Source organism: Emydura macquarii, unplaced genomic scaffold (genome assembly GCF_026122565.2).
Source record: "Emydura macquarii macquarii isolate MOO-44397 ecotype Brisbane River unplaced genomic scaffold, CSIRO-AGI_Emac_v2 contig_2636, whole genome shotgun sequence".
NCBI lineage: Eukaryota > Metazoa > Chordata > Testudines > Chelidae > Emydura > Emydura macquarii.
In genome coordinates, this window is record NW_027132773.1 from 16,305,905 (window position 1) to 16,320,854 (window position 14,950).

A 14,950-nucleotide genomic window follows, 5' to 3' on the forward strand; every position below is an offset into this window, starting at 1 on the left:
TAGAGTGTAAGCTGTCTGGGGCAAGGACCATCTTTCTACTCTGTGTTTGTACAATGCCTAGCACACTGAGGTCCTGGTCCATAACTAAGGCACCTAGGTGCTACAAAATGAATATAATAGTAAGTCATAGTGGGAAGAGAAACAGCTGACTAGGGAAGCAGAATTCACCATCAGTCAGAAGAGAAGGGGATATGCCCAGCTGATCTCAGCCACACATGCAATGGCTTGGGAGGAAGGGTTGGGACCAAGGTTGAAGTGCACAGCTGAGGTCAATTTGAATGTGGTAACTGTTGGTGCTCTAATCAAATATTGGTCATGCTCTGTATTAAGGGTTCATTTATAAAGGGTTAATCAATGTTTGCTAGATGTTATAGGTATGTTACAGACACCAGCAATATGCGTTATTGAGAGTTATAAGCACAGCAGAAAAAGGTGTTACAGATTATTATACGTCATAGTTGTAAACAGCCTATATTGACTTTTTGGCCTCTATAGCAATCTGTGGCATTCAATTAACCTTTTATTAAAACATCTATTAATCATTTATTAACAGTTTATAAATAGAACTTTAATATAAAGTCTGACCCAAATGTCTGTTATAATTGGGTAGAGGGAGGGATTGGTTGGGGGGTTTTCTGCTACAGGGAGGTAGTGCAAAGACAGGTATTTTTGACAGTACAGCAAGCAATCATTTTAACTTTCCAGCCAAGCCAGAACAGCCTGCACAGTGACTTTTACAGTCTTGCAAACTTACTGTAACAGGACGGTATTTGACTTTATTTGAAGATGGGGAGCTATAAACTATAAGCTGCAATCAAAGTCCAAACATAGGGTTTTTTTTGCTAGAAAGGGAAAAGACAGTTTAAGTTCTAACCATATTGGAGAAAGCTTTCTAGTGAAATAAACTACAATTTGATTACTCGCTATTGGTGCCAAACACAAGCTGATTGTATTTTATGCGGGAGATGGCCTCTTCCTGACACTTTGTTATGGCTTTGCAATTATGAATGCAGCTGCAGCTGCCAAGGCCAGTTTAGTTTTCAAATAAATCCTTGACCTATCCAGTATTTTAAACACATTTGTATAAAAACGACTCTCACAGAGACTGGATTGATTTTTAATAGTAAACTCCTCCAAACCTACACATTTTTCTATGACGAATTTGCTAAAATAAACCAACTACTAGTAAGCCTGAACCAGTAGAAGGTAATTCTGGGTCAAGTTTGCATAAATCACATGGCACAGAATACAATTATAAGAAATATGAGACACTTAGATGCTCTTTTTAAGAATTTAGGGAAAGCTAAATATCTATAGTTTTAATACCAGAAATATGCAATGTTTTGTGCAATCTCCAGAATGCATGAAGAGCTTTTTGATAAAGGGGGCCCTTTTGGAAGTTAGCTTTGGAATTCTAAGACCTTTCAAACTGATTCCCTATATGTACATGATCACTCTGCGGCAGTGCAAGTACATAAGCAGAAAGAGTATAATTTTATCCACAAGAAGCTTCTACTAGTAATATTGGATCACTCTATAAAATACAACATAAGGAAATGACAAAGGTTTTTTATACTGTTTTTTGAACACCACTTAAACAGCTGTTAAACAATAGGATTTCAGTTTGAGAGGCTTTGAAACACTTTGCAACTTGAAGGCCAAAAATGGCCTTAATTTTAGACCAAATTATACAAACCACTAAAGGAGCAAAAGACTGTACAGAATCATCCTCAAAACCGCTTAGAGAAATGTCTCAGAAATGCATACAGAAAAGCTAGGTTTACTTCTGTTCTTATTGATGGATCTAGTGACAGATTCTAGATGAGAAAGAATTGGTGCACATAAGATTAGTAAAGCAAAGGAAACCTTGTATTGTCTTTACTGACACAGTAGACTTGCCATCTGGGACAGCTGATGGTCTCTCATAAGGAACAGAGACATCTTAAAGAATTACAGGGAACAAGACATAACAGCTCAAATTAAAACTGTTTGGGCCTACATTTAGATGGTGCAGCAATGAATACAGGCTGTTTAAATGATGTGTAAGTTACGTTTAGGCAAGCTAATCCTCATTGTGTCAGGAACAGCATTAGCCACAACCTTGAGCTTTGTATTTTAAATATCAGAAAAATATTCTTATCTTAAAATTGGTGAATTTATTTTGAAAGATATTGTCAAACTAAACCAATTAAGTCCCAAAAGACTATGGTAATGTTGAGCTCTTGCTGTTGCATGTGAGGCAGAGTTTATTTGTTTTTTCAGGTTTAAAGCTAGGGTTGCCAATCCAGCCAGAGCACTGAAGACAATAATACAAAAATATAGATCAAATGAGTCATTTGAAGTGGATGAAGAATTTCTAGAACAAACAGAAATATCCAAAACAAGACCTGATATTAATGGGGGACTTTAACTTCCCAGACATCTATTGAAAAAGCAATATGGCAAAACACAAAATTTCCAATAAATTCTTGGAATGTATCAGAGACAATTTTTTGTTTCAGAAAATGGAGGAAGTAACCAGGAGGACAGCCATTTTAGACTTGATTCTGACCAAAAGGGAGGAATTGCTTGCAAATCTGAAGGCAGAAGGCAATTTGAGTGAAAGTGATCAGGAAATGAAAGATTTAATGATTCTAAGAAAAGAAAGGAGAGCAGCAGAATAAGGTCAATGGATTTCTAAAAAGCAGACTTTACCGAACTCAGATAACAAGTAGGTAAGGTCCTATGGGAAGACAATCTAACAAAAAAAGGGAATTCAAGAGAGCTGGCAATTTCTCAAGAAGACAATATTAAAGGCGCAGCTACAAATAACCCCAATGCGAAGGAAAGACAGAAAGAAGAGTAAGAATCTAACATGGCTGCATCAGGAGCTCTTTAATGACTTGAAAAATCAAAAAAGAATCCAATAAAATATGGAAACATGGATGAATTGCTAAGGAATACACAAAAATAACAGGGAGAAAATCAGAAAGGCTAAGACACAGAACAAGTTACACTTAGCATAGGACATAAAAGGCAATATGAAGAGGTTCTTTAAATACATTAGGAGCAAGAGAAAGATGAAGGAAAGTGTAGGTCCTCTACTTAGCAGAGAAGGAGAGCTAATAACTGAAAACATCAAAACGGCTGAGGTGTTTAATGCCTATTTTGCTACAGCCTTCACTAAAAAAGATTAATTGTGACTAGATACAACACAATTAATACTAATAACAATAGGAAAGGATCGTAAGACAAAATAGGGAAAGAACAAAATAAAGAATATTTAAATCAATTAGATGTATTCAAGTTGGCAGGGCCAAATGAAATTCAACATAGGCTGCTTAAGGAACTAGCTGAACTATTAGCATTATCTGTTTGCAATTAATATTAATTAATTTAATTATTAATTAATATTAAATTAATTAATTTAGCAAAAATAACTGTTCACTGTTATTAAATTACAGTTATAAATTAAAAATAACTAATTTAATTATTTATATTCATTAATGTGAATATTAATTCATTTGCAAGAAATAACTTAGCAATTATCTTCGAGAATTCATGGAGGATGGGTGAAGTCCCAGAGGAATGGAAAAGGGCAAACATAGTATCCATTTTTTAAAAGGGGTTCAAAGAGGACCTGAGAAATTATAGACCAGTCAGCCTAACTTTGATACCCGGAAAGATACTAGAACAAATTATTAAACAATCTATTTGTAAGCACCTAAAGAATAATAAGATTATAAGGAATAGCCAGCATGGATTTCTCAAGAACATATCATGCCAATTTAATTTCCTTCTTTGACAGGGTTACTGGGCTAATGGATAAAAGGTAAGTTGTAGATGTGGTACTTTTTTATTTTAGTAAGTCTTTTACCCCATGACATTTTCATAAGCAAACTAGGAAAATGTGATCTAGATGAAATTACTATAAATGGGTGCACAACTGGTTGAAAGATCGTACTCAAAGAGTAGTTTGTTGTTAAACTGGCAGGGCATAGTTAGTGGGGTCAGTTCTGTGTTTGGTACTATGCAACATTTTCATTAATGACACGGATAATGGAGTGGAGACTACTTAAAAAATGTATGGATGGCACCAACTTGGGAGAGGTTGCAAGCACTTTGGAGGACAGATTTAGAATTCAAAATTATCTTTACAGATTGGAGAATCGGTCTGAATTCAACAGGATGAAATTCAGTAAAGAAAAGTGCAAAGTACTCCACTTAGGAAGGAAAAATCAAAGGCACAACTACAAAATAGGGAATTTAATGGAGAATTCAAAATAGGTAATTCATGGCTAGGTGGCAGAACCTCTGAAAAGCATCTGGGTATTATAGTAGATCACAAATTGAATATAAGTCAACAGCATGATGCAGTTGTGAAAAAGACTAATATCATTCTGGGGTGTATTAACAGAAGTGTTGTATGTGAGACATGGGAGGTAATTGTTCCACTCTATTCAGCACTGGTGAGGCCTCAGTTAGAGTACTGTGTCCAGCTCTGGGAAGCACACTTTAGGAAATATCTGGACAAACTGGAGAGCAAAAAAAAAAAAGCGATAAAAGGTTTAGAAAACTGACGTATGAGGAAAGGTTAAAAAACTAGGCATGTTTGGCTTTGAAAAAAGAAGATTGAGGGGAAATTGGATAGTCTTCAAATATGTAAAGGGCAATTATAAAGAGGATAGTGAACAACTGTTCTCCATGTCCACTGAAGATAGGGCAAGGGATTCAATCTGCAGCATAAGAGATTAGGTTAGATGTTGTGAAAAACTTTCTAACTATAAGGATTGTTAAGATCTTCAATTGACATCCAAGAGAAGTTGTGGAATCCCCAAAACTACAGGTTGTTAAAACCAAATTGGACAAGTACCTGTCAAAGATGGTCCAGGTTAACTTAATCCTGGCCTTAGTGCAAGGGGCTCAATTTGATGACTTCAAGGTCCTTTATACCCCTACATTTCTATGATTTGGCTGCCAATCACACGGATCGTATTGCAGAGCTGGAGCTAATGTAGTCTGATAGATGGACAACTCCAAGGAGCCCAAGACAGGCAAACATGGGTGCACACTGCATTTCAGGAATAATGTAATTACTATTGTGAGTGAAGTCTCGCTTTTCAAGGAGAGGATTTCTTGCTGCTTTTGGCTTTGCAAAAGACAGGAAGTGTTGGAACACAGAAGTGAAATTATTCTTGTCCCTTATGTCTGAAAATGTATTGTTAAGACTAGGAGATTTGAATGTGTAAACATTTTGGGAGCTTTAGAAGCAAGGCTGAAGAAAAATCATATCTATCTGCATGAAGCTGCCAGCAAATGTATAGATGCAGATTTGCAAGGCTATGACAACCACCACTCACATGTTTTCAGTGCTTTCACGTCACATAGTGACCAAGCAAAAAAGTTATTTCATTATGGCAGTGTAAAAACTGATGATCTGCTAAAACTCTTTACACAGCTACTGATCAATTATTTATTATTATTAGGCGCTAGATGTCCTGAGGTGCTACAAGTCCTAAGACTGGAACCGCACTGTGTTAGGTGGTGAATATACAAATAGTAAGAAATGGTCCCTGCCTTGAACAGCTTACTAGGTAAAACAGACAAAGGGATAAAACAAAACAGAGTGATAACTGGCAAAACTCAGGTCAGATCAACTTGGTTTTTTTCTGTTTTTGTTTAGGAGTTTTTAAATGTATTAAGGAGGCAGGGCTGGGAGGAAAAGTGGTAGAGATGAATCAGTTATAATTAAATTAAACTTTACACTAATTACTAACACCTTAATTTCTATATAGCATTATTGTTAATATTTCAATTCACAAAAGAAAGGATTAAAACAATAATGTGCATGTTAAAACTCCTGAAATGTCACTGACCTTTGGTAACTGCACTGATTTGTTATTAGCTAGGATTTAGTGTGTTCTGCTCTTTCAACCAAAGACAAGAACATGGATAACTAGACTCCTTTTTTAGGTACCTAATTATCCATTTTCGTTTGAATAAAGTAACCTGCAATTTCAGTCTTGCAGAAGCTATCAGTCATCTCTGAAAAACAGCTCCTCAGATCAAATTTGCCTAAGCTAAACCCATGGCATATAAGAGATGTGCTCACACCTTAAAACATTTTGACATATGTTACCCTCTACATTCCATTTTGAAAGAACTCCTGACTCAATAGTTGTGTAATTTTGTGTCATTCATCATTTTAACTAACAGACTTAAAACAAAAGTCAAGCAAAGTGGGGTAAAAGATTTACAAAGAAATAATAATAAAAATAAAAAATCCATGAGCCACAATTAATTAAATAATAAACTAATTACAATTATACAATTAACAATTATAATTAAATTATACATATATTTTCCAGGACAGGTCAAAATTGGTATAGCGCTTTTCACCAGATTTCACAAAAGTTTTCATAAATTGATTCTGAAATAGCTTTCAAGTCCTTGAAATTTCATTTGCAACAGGATTTTGAGAGAGAAAGTTTTTTTGCATGATGATTTACAACATTCTGTTCTAGCTTTAAATTCTGTTATTTTGTCTATGCTATCTTGTGCTGTCTTTAGGAGAAAGAAGATTGCCAGACTGCTTCTACCTCCAGTCCTCTGGGACTCTTAGAGAAACACACCTGGCAATGCCTTCCTGTAATCCTGGATGCAACTGAGTTTAGGACATCTGGCTAAATGAATTTGCCTCCCACACACAGGCTACTCCTCCACTCCAACTGCAGAAGCAGTGAAGTGAAACCAACCAGCTCTCAGAAACATTGTTTAATTTCACTTTGCAGCCCTTCTCTACTCCACTCTCCAGACTCACAATCTGTAATGGAAGCCAAGCTGCAATTAACAAATTCTCTGAGCACTCCACTTTTCTAACCCCTTTCTCAGCCCACTGCTCTCACTACCCTGTCTCCTAATGCACCAAGCAAATTAACACAGCAGGGGCCGAAGAAAGTGAGCGTGAGCAAGAGCGAGAGCTAGAGCGGGTGTGTGTGTGTGTGTTTGTGAGAGAGAAACAATTTTATGCATCCAAACTGAGACCATCTTATGTATCTCTCCTCCAGTCCTTCCCCCCCAACACACACACTAAGATTTGCACAAATGGTAGCTCTTCTGGCAGAACTGAAGATTTTAAAAAGGAATTAGAGCAGGATTTTGAATGCAGAAGATATTCTCCTGAGATTATAATAGTTTTACGGATGTTGGAATTTCAGGCTGGTTTTACTTGACAATATTCTTTTAAACTCATTTCTGGGTACCTAATGCAATCAGACAACGTTACTAGCAAAGGTAAAAAAAATTAACTTACTTTTGTAGTCTTGGCAACTAGAAAAAGAAACAAAAATATATAGAAAAAGTAGGGAGGTCCGAGTCCTCTAATGTGGAAGGTGAAAGAGGTTGGAAAAATTCAGAGCATTTCTTCATGGAAGAATACACAAGAGTATTTTGTTTCTCACTGCATGCATATTTATTTAATAAAAGTAATAAAAATAAACATTTTATTAAGTAAATAATATACAAGCAGGTACAAAGAGGTAAATACTCAACATGAAGAGCAGGGAATTAACTCCTCAGCTCTCAGTAGAATTACTTTTAAAATCACCGGAGCTCTTGTATTCTAAGCATCATCTAAGAGTGCATTTTTCCCCCTCAAAGGCATAAATTATTGAAAATAACAATTTATGAAGAAAGTGCTTCCTGCTTCATCTATCACAGGCTCTGAGGTTATTTTCATAACAACTACATAACCAACGAACCTCTACATACAGCATTTTTTAAAATTCTATAGAAAGGGGGAGCAATGTTGAGTGGAGGAAGGGATTTATTGGAAGATGAGTTGCTACACATTAACAGAGCAAGGAATAGATGTAGAAGCACCCAGAAAAAAAGCCAAAGTGGAGTTGGTAGTTATGGAGTCAATAGCTTCTTGAAAAAGTGAACTGTGAGGAAGCTGAGAGAGACATAACACAGATAGTTGAAAGGGTAATACTATGCCAAATGAAGTTCAATGTTCGTAATGTGAAGTTATGCACACTGCGGGGGGAGGCGGGGTAATTTACACATATCCCTTATACGGTTCTAAATTAACTTTAAGAAAGGGAGTGGTGTGTCAGTGTACACAACTCAATGAAGACTTCAGCAAAGTGTGCAGCTGTGGTCAAAAAAGCAAACAAGATTTTAAGATGCATAAGGAATGAGATGGAGAATATGGGAGAAAATATAATGGTATTATATAAATCAACGGTGCATCTCCAATGCTGTGTGTAGTACTGGTCACCCCAACTCAGAAAAAATATCACAGAATTAGAGAGGGTTTAGAAAAAGGCAGTGAGAATATTAGGGGCAAGGAAAACCTCTTGGATGAATAAAGATTGAAAAGATTAGGACTGTTTTCCTTAGAAAGGAGATGAATAAGAGGGGACATAAGAAAAGTATATAAAATAAGGAATGGTATAGAGAAAGTAGACCGAGAGGTTCTGTTCTTGCTGTCTTATGAACATAGAAAAAAAGGCACACAGTGAAATATTAAGAGGTGACAAATTCAGGACTGATAAAAAGGAAATACTTGTTCATACATGATTAGAAAGTAGAATTCCTTCTCACAGGAAGTCATTGAGGTCAAAAATTTAGCAACAGATAAAAAAATAAAAAAAGGAGTGGACAAGAATATTCAGAATTATAGTTAATGCTAACAAAAAGGGGATGTTAAATTTTATGTTTCAGGGTTTAAGTCTCTCTCTCACTATTAGAGATCAGGATGAGACCTAACATGGGGACAAATTATCCCACATCTGTCTATTATGTGTTTCTTAAACCTTCCTCTGAACATCTGTTACAGGGCACTGTCAGAGACAAGATACTGGACTAGATGGACTCTGGGTCTGATCCAGTCTGGCAATTCCTATGAAGCCAACACAGAAAGCCAATGTTAAGGAGTGCTGCATTTTTTATACGTCCTCATTCCAAGAACCGAGCCAAGCGCAGCACATGAAGGGAAGTTCACTGTGAGCTTAGCTGAAAGAGGTGATAATATAAGCAGAATGTGGATGCTCTCTTGCACTGATCTCAAATCTTGATTTCAGTCCTCGATGCCTGGGTGGATATGATCCTGGGAACCCCTCAATGCCAACCAGCAGAGGGCTCCCACATAGTGTGACTCACATCAGGCTTGACACCCTCATTACCCCAATACAGTGTTATCATAATATATATCCTTACAGTGTCATTTAAGGTATCACATGTAAACTGGTGACATGCTGGTCCCAAAAATCACTGTGTGATGCATATACAGATCTGTACAAAGAGTTATAGATGTGTGCTGGAAATATGTTCTTAAAATGTGTTTCGGAGGCAGAGCATTAACCCCGCCTTCCCTAGACAAAGGAATGTGTACTTACATGTCTGATTGGTTTGGCTACAGGCAGAGGACAACAGACTTACATTCACATACAAGGTAAACAAATCCATCAAGCTAAATGAGCAGCAAATAAGACCATTTATAACAATCATACCGGGAGACAGAATCTGTGCCCCAGGAAGCATTTCCTGGCTCTTGAGACAGAGACAATGGACTCTGAGTAATATAAGGGGAGTAAAAAAGATCTTTTAGTTATCCTTCACTTTGGGCATGATAGCACTCTCTAAGCCTAAGAAAGCTGGATCCTCTTGGCCTGGAATGCAAGAGCGGCTGAAGACAATGGAAGTGAAGAACTTGCTTGGACAAAGCTTGTAACTTGCTGAAATTAAGTTTTAGTCACTAGAAAGCATGTTTTGTTTTGTTTGTAACCTCACCTGTCTTCTGTTCATACTTAGTATCACTTAAATCTCTGTTCTTTATTAATAAACTCATTCTTGGTTTATTACAAAACCCTCTCAGTGCTGTTTATTAAACTGGAAGGTGAGTCAGCTAGCCAAACAGGCTGGTTGTGCTCTGTCTCTTCAGAGGCAGTGAACTTAATAACTTCTGTGAGTATCCAGTGAGAGAGATTGGGTATCACAGACACTTCCCAGGTAAACATGGGCTCACTGATCATTACCTGCAAGGCAAGGATTAGACTGGCAGGATCCTGGAGTTTGCTGGCAAGGCAGACAAATTGGTGTGCCAGGGAGCTGATACATAGCTTAACAGCAGCAAAACTCTCAATTGTTGAGGCTAAGAAGGGTAACACAAAGGCTCACAATTCTGGGTACCCCCAGCAGTACATCACAGTGGGCCATTGCTTTTTTTATTGCTTCCCTGATGGTGGCATTTGAAATTTCCATTAGTAGGGGGTATAACTGTTATTTGATGATTTTCACCAGCAAGGAAGGGCATGCATCTGCTTCACGGGAGGCAACTCTAATATTTTTCAGTGCTTCTTGAGTTTTGACAAGTGTAATGCAGACAAAGTGTAAGGGATGGGTCTAGTCAGGTCTGATCAGGAATACGCCTTTCTTTCTTGGTTAGTTCTCATTGTATCCAGCAGATTTCTTCAGCAAAGTCGGAGGAAAGAGTTTCACAGCAGGTGATGCTTGGTGCCAATATCTCGACCATGCTATCTGGATTGATCAACTGTGCAGAACAGCTACCAGTCAAGATGGTGCTGTATTGATGGTAGCTCCTATAGCTGACTGTCTTTGTTTTTCCTCCTTTGCTGATGCGGCACAGACTATTAAGTTTTAGTACTGTCAGTGAGCGATTCAGATTCATTTTGTGGTACTGACAGTCTATCTTTCTGTCTGTGCATTTTATCGGCTGAGGCTGTCTGTGAGCAATAATGATCTTCTTGGCTAAGGGTGGAAAGGGGAAGAACGGATAGTTTGTGGCCAAGGTATTGATGGTAGTGAACATTAGTTGATTCTATTGTTGTAGCAACTTGCCAGTGTTTTGGCCTTATAGTTGGAAGGTCTGTCTCCTTAGATGAGTTGAAAACCTAGAGGGTTCAAGAGTTTTCATGGGTGAAACAGCTTTGGCTATTCACTTCCCTTATGGTTCCAATCTTCACTTGGAAGAGGGAGTAGTCAGATCTTGAGAGTGGAACTTCAGTGATATCCCCTATGTTCACACCGACGCTGAAGATAGTATCCAGGCCTGAATGTGTGGGTCTAGAGATGGCCTATGAAATTCCTACTGTTGTCATGTGAGCCAAGAGATCAACTACTAAAATAATGCATGGTCCACTGCAGTGTGTTTTATGGACTTAGTGGAGGTGCTAGAAGGAGAGCTTTTGTCACCCGTAGAAGTTACATATCTATGGAAGTCAGATTTAGTTATTAGATAGTTACTTTAAACTGTGACTCTGTCTGAATTCATGGGGGAAAAAAAGGATGAGCTCAAGGAGGTGAGAGCTTGAAAATCCCTTCTTTGAATGAATTGAGTTTATGGGGAAAGAAAGTATAAATAAATAAATAAATTGCTTTATGTACAGATGCCTCAGACCTGTAACATTATAACCACACAAACCGAGTAACAAGCCAACCATTAACAACAGAGAGAGGTTGAACGCTGCTTACAAGAAGGATCCACAAATCAGATTTTTCTTGCTCTTGTCCCCGCGGTGGGATTTGGATATAGACCGAGACACACTACTGTGGTCATTCCAGCAGTGAAGAGTTCAGGTGACACACTGAAGATTAGAACACTCTATTCTTAGAACCATCTCTGAAGATAGTGGGGAAAGAATGTGTATGTATGTGTGTGGTAGAATAAATGAGTGTAACACATTACACAAAACCTGTACATTGTGATTCAGATGCTGCAAATCAGACTTGTATTCCAGTAATGTGCACTGTACAAAGAGCAAAAAGTTTATAAAAGCTTGTATAGAAGAATACACTGGTGCTTTTACAGCCCAATTTGTTTCACTGAAACAAACAGATATTCAAAAGTCACTTCAAGTACTGTTCAAAATGCCTGGTTTGTTTGTTAATATTAATGTAAATATTTATATATTAAGTAACTGTGGTACTCTGTCTTTGCAGGTGACTTGGAGCTGCTAAGGCCTAAATTCAGGGTTTAAACACAACTACACAGAGTTTAACTCTGCATAATGCTTTCTGAGCAGTCCTGGAAAGAGAACTATGGCGTGTACTTCAGCAAACAGAGACGCAGGAAAGGGCGTGTAGCTGTAGTTATATAGAATCTGTATAACCGGGTTACACATAGTAAATTTTGGAGGAGATTGTCCACAGCATTTCCTTCTCCTGGCCAGCTATAATCTAGTGAGTCACACATGACTTGAATAAGGCTAAAAAATAAATGGCTTTTCCTATCCTTCAGAATCTATCTCCCCATTTCATAAAAAATGTGGGGTTTAAATGTGTTACATATGCACTGGAAAGAGCATACTGTATCCTCCATCTTGTCAGACTTCAGTGTTATAAAAGGCACTGTTTAATAAAAACATGCATAATTGCTTTTAATAGCAAAACCCCCAAAGAGAAAAGGAACAATAAAAAGAGAAAATGAAGGGCAATTATAGTTCAAAAGGCACCAGTAAAGGAAAGGGTTTTCAGATTTGGCATTTTCAATGCAGACACTGCAATCTGTGCTACACAGAGTCTGAGCTACACTGTATACCAAGCCTATTATTTAATGATTCAACTATGATTTGATTATGAGCACTGACTTGAGTTAATTGAGCTTAACAAAATACTAAATTGCCACAAAAAGAAAGGAAACAATAAAATTAATGGATGTTTCCAATATGAAATGACTGTATTCGTTCCCTAATTTATTTCAATTGATCACAGCCTCAGCATTTTTGAAGAAAAGAAGCTGAAAGAGAAAACAAAATTAAAGAAGAGCTTTAAATTTTAAAAAGTCCACAGCATTTGCAGTGACCAATCTTCTGCATACATTTCACTACCTACACTGTACTGATCTGGCTAGCAATGTGGAGCTTGCCATTACTAGAGTACGGTGATTATCGTAGTAAAAGTCTTTATTTATCTTAGTAAAAATCTCATTTATGCCAGTAAAGACAGACAAAAGCTGTGTGATTCCAAAACAGAAGTATGCAGGCAATTATTGAGCTGATGAAACAGCACACTGATATCTATTTATCTATCTATGTATACATAGACAACTTTCAAATGAATCTGCACAATACTTAGCTGTGAAACTGAGCTGTGAAATTTTTCCAGCTACAATACTGCTGCATTATCACATGTTTTTCATAATATGTTAGTACATCACTTTGTCTCTCACCAGGAAGATAAGGAGAAAATCTAAAGAGGAAAGAGTTATTTACAACAATCATAGGCAATGTGACAATGCACAGCAGCAGCTCATTAATCATACATGAACAATGAGCTGTAGATACTTCCCTTACTGGGAATTACTTGTTCTCAGTAAAACTGCATCCACTATGGTCAGTTATATAATTTTAAAAATAATTTATTTATTTTAAATTATAGAACACCCCTCCACACAGACACATCAAATAAATAAAATTAGATAGCAATCCATAATATTTAAATCTGACCCTTCAATTAACACACATGTAAAACTGATATTTAGATTATGGTGTCTGACTCAATTGGTATGTTTTGCTAAATATTGCAATGAAGCTTTCCAAATATTTGCACAACAATCACAAGATTATTTTATTAACTTACAGGTTCTGTACATCCAATTGCTGGATGTTAGGTGATCTGAAATACTGGTCAAGGATGCTGAATGCCAGATGTTTTAACAGGCAGTAAAAGCATAAGAATGGTTACAAACTGCCAGATGTTAGACACCAATTCAGGAAGAATGTGCTTAAATCCCATTGATTTCAAAGGAATTTAAATAGGAGTTTAAGTGCTTTCCTGTTTCAGAATGGATTGAAGCATGTTCTTTCTTGAATTGGGACTTTAATTTGCCTCTAGTTTAACTGTCTAAAAGTGCAATGATACATATTTATGGTAGGCAAAGTAGTCCCTATTAAAAACCCGCAGTGAGTCATGAGGACAATTTATACCACTGTCACATTTCAAGGTTTTTGTCAGCAACAATATCCAAGTAATAATGGTCCAGATCATTATGGTTTTAAGTATGGTTTTCTTTTAAAGAAATACTGGCTATATAACTTCTATTAAACTTTTGAAAAAAATTGATATTTATTTTATACAAACAGCTGATTTTTAGGCTAAGCCAGAGAAAATTGTGGTCAGCATCACTACCAATTATTTTGCTATGTTCTCACCTGCACATTCATATTAATCCTTTACCCAACCTCTCTTAACTCCTGTTTAATTACATGCCTCTTTTGTTAAAATACCATTTAAGTTTAGTAAAAACTTCTGTGCTCCTTTCATCATCAGCATTTGGGCAGCTACTTCTTTGCCCCTTCTTTTTCACCCGATATACATACAAGAGACTGGTAAAACAATCTACCATATGGAAAGTGTCAAACAAGTTACATGAGCCTTTATTTAGAATGACAGCTTTTAACAGCCCCTAAAAATTCCACTGATTATACCTTACTTTATTTAGAGCCTGATTCTCCACTGCATTTCACCTTATTTTGCACCTGCGCAAAGTTGATATTAAACTTGACCAAATCAGATTTTACCAGGCATAGATAGAAGTGACTATTCAAGGTTCAAGGCATGGAAGAGCAGACCATTTTTTAACTTATATTTCATTAATGCAAATACGTCTGTTTTTAAAGACCCAGTGGGTTGACGTTTGAGAATCGTTGAAGTATAACATTTCTTTGGAAAGGAATCCAAAATTAAATGATTTTCAATGTGTCTGTTTGTTATTTCTTTCTTATTTTTCTTTTTAACCTACCAGGCATGATAATATTGGAAAAACCCAACTTCCTTGTTATTGATACCCCATGAGTAAACATGGATGTGTACTCTCTCCTAATTTGTTCAATGTCTCCATGAAACAGTTGAAGAGAAACTGCCAGACCTGAAAAGGAAGAGAAGAAACAAGAGACATAAGAATGGTGTAATGCAACACTATGACTAAAATCCATTCAAACATTTTGTT

At 36.8% G+C, this 14,950-nt stretch overlaps 1 protein-coding gene across 1 annotated transcript in view; it reads right to left on the minus strand.

Moving 5' to 3' along the window:
• The window catches only part of DOCK4 (dedicator of cytokinesis 4), a 373,592-nt gene that overhangs the window by 149,401 nt on the left and 209,241 nt on the right, over nt 1-14,950 (minus strand). Inside the window, exon 13 of the mRNA XM_067564219.1 lies at nt 14,744-14,869. Coding sequence (XP_067420320.1) covers nt 14,744-14,869 — 126 coding nt within the window. The remainder of the gene's footprint in view (nt 1-14,743; nt 14,870-14,950) is intronic.